The 10,037-nt window shown below is 49.3% G+C and overlaps 1 protein-coding gene across 2 annotated transcripts; it reads left to right on the top strand.

The window, feature by feature from the left end:
- Window positions 1–3,458: 3,458 nt before the first annotated feature.
- On the top strand, window positions 3,459–9,359 carry AUNIP (aurora kinase A and ninein interacting protein). Of its 2 annotated transcripts, XM_075909171.2 has the most exons (5): window positions 3,459–3,616; window positions 3,896–4,050; window positions 4,401–4,536; window positions 4,965–5,103; window positions 7,563–9,359. In XM_075909171.2, exons 3-5 carry the CDS (start codon window positions 4,444–4,446, stop codon window positions 8,582–8,584), a joined length of 1,254 nt encoding a protein of 417 aa, XP_075765286.2. In that variant the 5' UTR covers window positions 3,459–3,616; window positions 3,896–4,050; window positions 4,401–4,443; the 3' UTR covers window positions 8,585–9,359. The 2 variants fall into 2 exon arrangements, with proteins under 2 accessions (XP_075765286.2, XP_075765289.2); XM_075909174.2 differs by lacking the exon at window positions 3,896–4,050 and having other exon boundaries at window positions 3,460–3,616.
- The last annotated feature ends 678 nt before the right edge of the window (window positions 9,360–10,037 follow it).

The raw sequence follows: 10,037 nt of genomic DNA, 5'->3' as shown, positions 1-10,037 counted from the left end.
GGAAATTCAAGCGGCCAGTGTAGACAGCTGGCAAGTTTTTCTGCAAAAGTAGCTGCTTTTGTTGAAAAACTTGCCAGTCTAGACACAGCCACACAGTAAATTGAGAAACTGACAGTCTGTGCTTGGGGATGGCAGACGCACGTGACACTTGAATGGCTCCTCCACAGGTTCAGTGGCTGCTACTAGCGCTGGCAAGCGTTGTCACTTTTAAGTTCACTAGATCCTCTCTGGAGGAAGCAGAGCCACAGAACAGGGACAGGAAAAGGTGGGTGGGTAGACAGTAAGACCCAGTGGTACCCCAAATTTTTGGGTGTCCTATGCAACTGTGTAACCTGCCTGTGAGTAAGGGCGGCCCTGCTCAAATGAGCAAGCAGGTTTCAAACATCCTCACAATGTTGCGGGTGTTAGGAGCTGGACTTTGGTGTGGAATGTTCCCAGGTCATCATGTTCGTAGACTCATAGAACTGGAACTGGAAGGGATCATCAAGTCCAGTCCCCTGCCCTCACGGCCGGACCCAGCACCGATTCTAGTTCATCCCTGACTGGTGTCTGTCCAACCTGCTCTTAAACATCTCCAGCGGTGGAGATTCCACAACCTCCCTTGGCAATTTATTCCAGTGTGTACCCATCGTGACAGGAAGTTTTTCCTAATGTCCAACCTAAACCTCCCTCCTGCAAGTTAAGCCCATTGCTTATTTTGTTCATTTCAACACCGAGGGTCTCCTTGTCCTTTGAGAGACTGATGCTTCTCCTGTCCTGCAGGCAGCCTCTGTGCACGCAGGCTTGTCTGCTGCCAAAGAGCTCTGTGGCGCCAGCCTCCTTCCTCTTCTCGAAGCAGATGTTACTGGTGTGTCATTGTTTATGTTGCAGGCCTTTCCTTCCTGCTGCTCTTATGTGTGCATTCCAGCCTTGGCCCAAGGCACTGCATGCTGACCCCGTTTTTTTTAGCCCCGAAGGACGGAAGTGTAAGAAAAATTCAGTGATAAGTTACATTACTGAGGCTGACTTGCCTTGGTAACACCACTTGCCGTTAGTATCCAGCTGTGCAAGCCTGTGTGGTACCGAGTGGCTGTTCCGGTGCCGGTCGGCACGCCTGCCGCTCTCACAGATGGTGTCATGGTCAGCCTCTCGCTGAACTCAGCCATGATGCGTCTCATAATAGCCCCTAGCTCTGGACCCGGGGTGGAAGGGACTTGTTGAGCTCAAAGCTAGGATGTTTTCCTTGACTTCAGAGCCCACCTGCTTGGTTTATCTCTGCCTGCATTTGCCCTGCAGGGTGCAGAGCAAGGTCCAGCCATTAGTGCAGGTAACGAGCAGATTGTGCTTCAAGATTAAGAACATATGAAGAACGGTCCTTCATTGACACAGTGGCCGTATCAGGCTGGTTGGGGTTCGCATTAGGGTAAGTGTTGCTTTATAACAATGGCTGGAGCCTTCTCCCATGGGCATAGCTTGGCAGTTCCCTGTAGTGGTTGCTGGTTGTACGTCAAACATTACCATATTACTAGGCTAACGAGCCGCCCTTTGCATTATGGCCAACTGCTTCTGTGTCTGGTCCCAGGGCTTTAGCACCACCCACTTCTCCATTTGCTGTGTCTTGCTGCGGTCACGCACCAGCAGCACACCAGCTTTAGTGCACAGTGGGCACTGGTTGGCAGGTGAAGGGAGGGAGGCAGTAGAAGTTGCTGGCTGCAGGTGCAAGAGAGGGGAATGGTCACAAGCTAGTACAATGGTGGTTGCAGTCTGGCAAACTCACCTTGATACCTGAACAAGTTGGGAAGCTCTGTCCACCGTGTCTTAAGCAGAAACAAGGCGTAGTCCTGTAGCACCTTAGAGACTAACACAAATGTACATGTAGTATTATGAGCTTCTGTGGGCAAAATCCACTTCCTCAGAGCAGCTACATGACGGGTCTTTTACCGTCAGAACACCATTGCAGCATCTAGTGTCTGCGGTGGTGACCATGCTACAAACATGTAATACTCAGCGTGCTCAGCAAATGTGAAAACTGGCAAGCCATACCATTTGGCAAAGGTAGCAGTTCAAAGGCCACAAACTCGATTGTCAAATAGCCCCTGCCAGGCCCGAGCAGCAGAACTGATAAGGGAACCTGGACAGGCTGGAATCAAAGCCCTGGTAAGGCCCATAGAACTTATGTGGGTATCACTCAGGTGCGTGTGACCCATACACTTTCAGGGTGTTGTTTGGGAGCTCCTGTGTTTTGTGTGGTGGGTACAAAATAAAAAGCTTGTGACATTCAGCATTGGGCTTTTTTTTTTGCCATTGTTTTGATCTATCCTGTTTGCAATGTAGTGGAAGGCATGTTAGTCCCAGGATCTGATGAAGTGGGTTTTACCCACAGAAGCTCTTGATCCTCTACATTTGGTAGGCTCTAAGATGCCCCCAGGACTACTCATTTAAAAAGAGGGTGAGATAGTATCTTCTATTGGACCAGCAGCCTCTATTGGTGAAAGGGACACGCTTTCAAGCTCTCCAGAGCTTTTCACTTCTGGGAAAGACAGGCTACCTTTCCCAGACCTCAAGACCAGCTCTGTGGCGCACAGATGTTTGTCTCACCAACAGACAGTGGTCCAAGGAACGATAATACGTCCCCTACTTTGTAGCTCAGGCTACCATGTGCAGTGTGCGACAAACAGCACGGGCTGTGTTTCAGCTAGCGGAGGACGCACGCGCTGCGGGTTTACACCGGCCAGGCGGTTCGCGCTGTGTGATTGTTTCCAGACTGCAAGAGGCTGCACAAACCCCTCGGGATTGCTAATCGTAAATACGCAGGGACGGGCCCGGCCTGGTGTTCTAGGGCCGCGTCTGACAAACTTTTAAAATGTCAAATAGTTTTAAGGAAAAAAGTGCGGCGGGACCGGCCTGGCTTTGGGCTTGTTTGGCGGGGGGGGGGGGGGGGGGGGGGGGGGTTGGAAGCAGCCTGGAGGGGTCCCAGGGGGCAGAGGGAGGCTGCTCTCGCTGGGGGGGGGGGAGCAAGGGGCTCAAGTGGCAGTGGGGGGGTCAGGGTGGGATTTCCATGGGGGCGCTGGGATGGGTTCCCGGGGGGGGCGGTGTCGCGGTCCCTGGCTGGGTGGCTGCGCTGGGGGGGTCCCGCTGTGGCCAGGGGCTGGGCTCTGCCCCCCCGGGACGCTGCGGGGGGGGCGATGGCCCAGCAGAGGGTAACGGACCAGACGCTGGGGGGGGCTTTGGCTCACAACCCCCCCCCAGCTGCATTGCCCGCGCAGGTCTGTCCCCCCCCCGCGCCCGCTGCCGGTTATAACCGCCCTGAGGGGGCAGGGCCGAGCGGGGGGGATGGTGAATGCCGGGGGGGGGGCGCGGCGGAAAGCGGAGGGGGCGGGGCCATAAGTTGCCGAGCCGCGCCCAGAGGGGGAGGGGCGGTACCCGCGCGCGCCTGGCGCCCGGCGGGGCCACTGTGATTGGCTCCCGTCCCGGCTGGCCCCGCCCCCCGCCGCTCGTGAGGCGCTGAGGCGGGAGCGGCGGTTGGCGGCCGCGCGCTGGGTGCAGGGCGGCCCCCTGCGGGCTCGAGCCACCAGCAGCGCCGCGCGCCTGGCGGGGAGCAACTTGCAGAGCGCTCGGGGGCGGGGCTTGGGGGCAGGTAGGAGCTGGCTGCAGTGGGCTGGGGGGGCGGAGCCTGGGGCTGCAGTGGGCTGGGGGCTGCAGTGCTATTGGGGGCGGGGCTGGGGGCGGAGCCTGGGGCTGCAGTGGTGCCTGGGGGCGGAGCCTGGGGCTGCAGTGGTGCCTGGGGGTGGAGCCTGGGGCTGCAGTGTGTTGGGGGTGGAGCCTGGGGCTGCAGTGTGTTGGGGGTGGAGCCTGGGGCTGCAGTGCTATTGGGGGTGGGGGAAGGGCCAGGGACTTATCCAGCCCATTCTCACAGCACCAGGGACAGGGGCCCTGCCCCGCGAGCTCCCCTCTCCTGCCAGCTCGGCAGGCCCTGCCTTGCTGCCCCAGCCCCGTGGTCCCCGACGCTCGGGCTGTGGGTCTGTTCGGAGCCCGTCCCCCCCCCAATCTCAAGACTGAACCTGCCCCCAGGTGAGTAGCTCTGGGATGTAAACCTTGTATCCTGTTCGCTGCTTTTCTCTAGGCTCACCTGGGTTTGCTCGTCCCCAGCTTCCCCAGGGGGTGGCACTTGGCCGTGGGAGCTACTCCCGCTGCACTACCCACGGGGCAGTTTCCACTTGTTGTAAAATTCCTTTTTCATGTTCAGGTCACTCACTTTCCAAGCAGGTACACACGTATGCCTTGGTAAATCAGGTACAAAAGATTAAATCAGTTGTCCAAGGTGTGTCAGAGCCAGTTTGTATCAACTGTCCCACCATTGTGCTGGAAATTGTTCATAGCCTGGTACACCGCTGGCAATGCTCTGGCCTACCTTATTTCAGGTTGCAGCAGCTCCTTCGTTTGGGTACTGAAAAAGGATCAGCCATGAAACGTTTAAGAAAAAGCAGCAATGCTGAGCAGCTTGAGACTTGTGGCATCTGGCTGGACACTGCAAAGTTAAAGAAGCGCAAAGTACAGGTAATACAGCTATACTGTTTGTGTTGTCATAGCCGTGTACATCCCTTAAACCTACTGCTTGAGGGTCTCTACCCTAAGGAGTTTACGATCCAAGTTAGAGAGCTCAGATGATGAGCTACCATAGCAACAGGAGAGATTGGCAGGGGAAGAAGCCTAGCTTGTTTTTACCTCTCCCTTTTTTTAAAAAGGAGCCTTCACCAAATTGTCTTAGGTGTGGCAGTGGGGAGTATCCTAACAGAGACTAGCAATGCAAGGAAGGATTTAATGGTGAAGAGATAGGATTTGAGACTTATTTGGGGGGGAAGGGTACTTCATTCCACAGTGGTACCACACTGCTTGAAAGGAAATAAAGGGCATAACAAGGAGAGGGGAATTATGTCACTTATGTCACAGGTTTAATTCACTCTAGCACTTCTCTCCCCATCCAGACTCTCATATCCAAGCCAACTTCATACGTGCCAAATCCACTTATTGAGAAGAACTATAATAGTAATATTTCAATCAATTTACCTCAGCCATGCACCAAGCAAACTACCATCTCTTCATTCTTCAGCATTCAACCAACAGGTACTGTAAAGAAATTTTTTACACGGGGGAGGGGTGGGGAGGAAGGAAGGGGGATTGACCGAATTTCTGTGCAAACATATATTGTCCAGTGAGGACAGAAAATCCACCTAGTGTTATTTCAAGGCATTTTCGATTAGAAGAGTTTAAATTAGAGCAGAGACTAAATCACATGGGATGGGTAGATCAGACCCAAAATGAACAGAGTCCCTTCAGCTCTCTTCCCAAATTTGCCTGATTGTATTCCCTACAAATTTTAAAGGCTGGGATTTTCAAAGGAACCTAATTCATCCTGTATTTGTATAAATCTGGAACTGACGCTACAGTTCACTGATTGTACAAGACTAACATTGATTTACACTTGAACTATCTTACCCATTACCAAGATAGCTTCCCCAATTATCACCTCTAATACCATTAACTCACAAACATCCCACTCTCCCCACCTCTAATATCATCAATTCACAGACACTTACCTTCCTTCCTTTCCCTCCCCCTGCATCCCCCTCCTGTTCTGAAATGTGATTTGTCCTTTTCATATGTGTTCATTTTTTTAAATTGTATCCTTTGGTTTATATGGTTGTGACAATTTTCTTCCACTATTTGATCTAAGGAAGTGGGTCTGGCCCACGAAAGCTCATCATCTAATAAACCATCTTGTTAGTCTTTAAAGTGCTGCATAGTCCTGCATTTTGCTTCAGCTACCCCAGACTAACATGGCTACATTTCTATCACCATTGATTTAAACAAGACCATTGTGCTGTAGAAGGGCTATAGGATCAGGACCTTTGTTGGGGAGGGTAGCACATTAACCCTAAAGTGTTAAAGCTGAGAGGAGATGGTAGGGGAAGGTGTACTCATACTATTGACACATCTCTAATTGGTTTAGCCTACTAGGTCCATCTAGTGTTGAATTTTATCTAACACAGTGTTTCAGTTCTGAAATGCTGACTGTGAGCTAAGCTGTGGCTCAATTCCTATGCTTGGGCTGCTGGAGTGAGCACACCAATGGCTTTGGGGGACCTGAGCCTAGCAGTCTTGATTTTTTTTTTTTAAACACACTCAAACTACTATGTCTCATTTTATTTGTCTCTTGTGGGCAGGGCTTGTAACAGTGCTATTCAACCTCTGCTTATGCTTTGTGCTATTGCCAGCTTCCTGTAGATTCAGTGCATGAAGGTTCCTATCCTTGTATTCACTATAGAGTCCTACTGCAAGATTTATTTTAGACTTCCCTTTAGAAAACTTCAAGCAGTAGTTACTATTGTGTTGTAAATATTAGCTCTTTATTCTGAAATTGAGGGAAAGCTGGAATCTTGGGTAGGATTTAGAAATTGCATTATTTCAAATGGTTTCCAAAGCAGGTGTTTCCTTAATCTAGAGATTTTAAGTTCACTTTCCCACATTCCTCGTGCATCACTAGCTTATAAAGAAGGGAAACATCTAATAGTTAATCACTAAATAGCAATCATATCATTTTGATTCACAAGATTAGAAACTTAGTTTTTATTGCACTGTTCATTAGTAAAACACCTCACAAATATACTGTCATCAAAATCACTGCAACTACCTTAGGGGTGGAAAAATAGGCATTACATAACTGCTAAATGCCACAGCCTATTGAAAGTGTAAGGAACATAAGGTAGGTGGAATGTTTTTTTTTTGAAGCTGGAATTTGACTCTTTGAGGGAGGCTTGAGGAAGAGACAGCACCAAGTAAGGATGTTAAAATGTGGAGACTAGTTGATGGAATTTCCATCGACTAGTCGATAGGCACTTCCGCATTCCTCCCTTGAAATGTACATTTCAAAGGAGGAATGCAGGACTCTAGGTACAGCCCAGAGTCAGGGGGAAGTCCCACTGTCTGAGCTGCATGCAGCGCCTGCTTTGAAATGCACAAGAGCCCCCAGCATTTCAAAACCATGGAACCCGGGGTCAGCTGGGGACTCCCCAGTTGATCCTGGGTTCTGGGGAAGTGCCCTGGGGAGCCCGGGATCATCTGGGAGTCCCCAGCTGCACCTGGGCTCCACAGCAGCTGCCCCTTTGAAATGTGCAGAGGTGGTGTTTTAAAGGGGCAACCACCGCACAGCTGATCCGCAGGGGGATATCAACCAGTCAAAAGACTAGCTGATAAGCAAATGCTTATCTGATAGTCGACTAGTATTTAACATCCCTAGCCCCAAGATGTCATTTCACTTCACCCTCATGGAGGGATATCTTGCTTGATTGTTGCCGCCTTGCTTCCCTTACTGGACCAGCTCTTTCACTAATTTCTGCAAGGAGGCAGAGCTATTAGGATGTTGTGAAACTCATCTGGCTGCATCCAAATCAGAGGAGGGATGGGGCATAATGTACAGTTAGCTAAATCAAATGTGGAGAGGCACTCTGCCACTCATGGCTAAATCTTGAGTTTGAAGAATTTGCATATCATCCCCGTTGCCTTATTCAAATACTTTTTTTCAGGTGAAAAGGATGAACACTTAAAGCCCTATTCTTTTATGGCAAATACAACTCTCAAAGGAAAAGGCTCTGATTCCTTGGCTGTGAAGAACTGTGTACCTCCTAAGCTAGTGGCAGTCCAGGATCCAACCCTGAGCCCTCAGGAGGCCAACATTCAGGAGTGTAGCCAGCCACTTGTACAACACACACAAGAGTGGAACATTCCTCTGCTGAACGAAGCACAGTGTAACATCACGAAGGAGTGCACAGCCATCGCAAGGATCTCTGCTGGTGAGACAGAAGACTCTACCCCCATAAACTTCACACAGGATTCAGAGGGCAATAGGGTTTTAGCTCACAAAAATGCAGCTGACTCATTCCCTGGAAGTGTTTCTGTAGTACATGGAATAATTTCAAGGAAGAGGGAGACTTACTGGACAGGAGAGAAAGAGGGCCTTTTGTGTTCCAAGAGTGGGAGAACGAGAATGGGCCTCAAACCTAAACACGTGATGAAGCAAGGTGGGAAATGCAAAAACCCGCCCTTCAGTGGAATTTCTTGTGTGGATTTCTCAGACATTGAGAATATAAATCCTGCTCCAAAGAGAAAGAAAGGCCAGACCACTCGTCCTCTGCCCCAGGGGCAAACAGCTAAAGCAGAGCTTCTGAGAGACAGTCAAAATTGTGCTGGTTTTTGGACAAGAAACTATTACAATATGGCTGGTTCAGCAGAAGAGCAGGGGGGCAGTAAAAATAGTCCTGCTACGCAATTGTTTACCCAGGATTCAGAGGGACACAGAATCATTTCTCATCAGCACTTTGATAAGAATGTCAGATCTCCTTTGCAGAAAAAGTGTCTACAGGACAAAACCAACTCCGTTCACTGGGCAACTAGCCCACCCACTGCAGCTTGCTTTAAGGTTTATTCCTCAGGGGCATCAGCCAGGACTCCTTTAGCTACTACAGCCATGAATTCATGTGAGCCTGATTTATGCTATGACTTGCTATTCACAGAGGATTCAGAAGGAAATAGAATGATCAAACATTGAGTCATTTTTGCTGAGAAACTGACACTTTAGTGTACACGAACATTCATCTGACGTCTCCACAGTGCACTGCTTTCTTTATGAAAGACTTATTCCTTGTATACGTGTACACATGGTAGATACTGCCTATTGCTGAGTGGTCTAGACCCAGACATGTAGGCTAGTTACTCTGCATGCAGACTTGTCTTTGATTAAAAAGAGATTTTGCACACACACAGTGTTGTAATCAAGTTTTCACATCTAGCCCTACTTCTGTGAACACAGTGACCATGTTGTCATACACTGAGTTAGTAAGCCCTTTTAGGGGGAGAGGGGGCAGAAGGAAAGGGTGATCAATTTGCGTATGTGACAAGGCTTGGCTCAGTAGTGGCTCTACCAAAAAACCCCTGTGGGTATCTTTGATCTCATAGGTTGAGGGATAAGGGCCTATTACTATTCAATGCACCTTGCCCTTGAGTTAGAAATTCCCATTCTTCTTGTAACATTTCTATTTTGCAATATGGCTAAGAAGCCAAAAAGGTTTCCTGACCTCAGTCCTACAGTGTCCACAAACCAGAAGAGCCACATGGTATGCAGGCTAGCCTGTCTCTTAACCCTCCCTCTTCCCACAGGTAAATGTGCTCTAACAGTGACTGACCCCAGAATTTAGGTTCGGTTGCCCGTGTGTGTTTATTTTTTTAGTCATAACATAAAATTCACTGGTAGATCTTAAAAACGGACAGGACCTGTATATAACTAACAGCCTTGGGATTATTTAAATAAAGAAATTTGTAAAGGACACAGAACCTGTTGCTTCAGCATATTGATAGGTGTTTTGAAGAAACTTACCCAGCACTAATTTGCCTGCAGCTTCCTTTGAAGCATGTAGTATTGGTTACTTGACTCGATGGAGCCCCTGGGCTGATGTTGGGTCATATTTTGTTCTAACCAGACCACAGGGGCTATATACAAAGCCTAATACTTCTTGAGGGGCACAGATAGTGGCTCTACCCAGTTCTTACACATTTCTTCCTAAATCTGTCCACTAAATTAGCAGAATTAAGTTACTTGACCCAGCAGCCAAACCAAAGATAATTAGAATCTAGGTGTTCCATCCCTCCTGAAGTCAACTGGTGTGGGGAAGGAAGAGATACACAGCAGGAAATTCGTACCTTGCAAAAGTTTGTAGCTGTGCACAGGGTAGAATCCTAGACTAAGTGCTGGCTGATTGCCAGGAGGGTGTGTAAATAAAGCAAGAGTTCTGTTTCAAAATATGAACCTTGAGACCGCCACTATGAGCAGATCTGGTGTCAATCGACAGGGCTCCAAACTGCCCTAGCAGGGATAGGGAAGAAGTCAGGATAGGAGCTTTCTCGCTGGCCCTACCTGCAGAAGATTTTAACAGCACATTTCCTCCCTGTCTGAGCCAGCTGCTGCAGGAGCAACTTGAATTGAGTGTTTTCCCCTATTTGCCACA

The sequence above is a fragment of the Pelodiscus sinensis genome, chromosome 26, assembly GCF_052426305.1.
Source record: "Pelodiscus sinensis isolate ZL-2025 chromosome 26, ASM5242630v1, whole genome shotgun sequence".
Taxonomy (NCBI): Eukaryota; Metazoa; Chordata; order Testudines; family Trionychidae; genus Pelodiscus; species Pelodiscus sinensis.
This window is presented reverse-complemented; position numbering and strand designations above follow the sequence as displayed.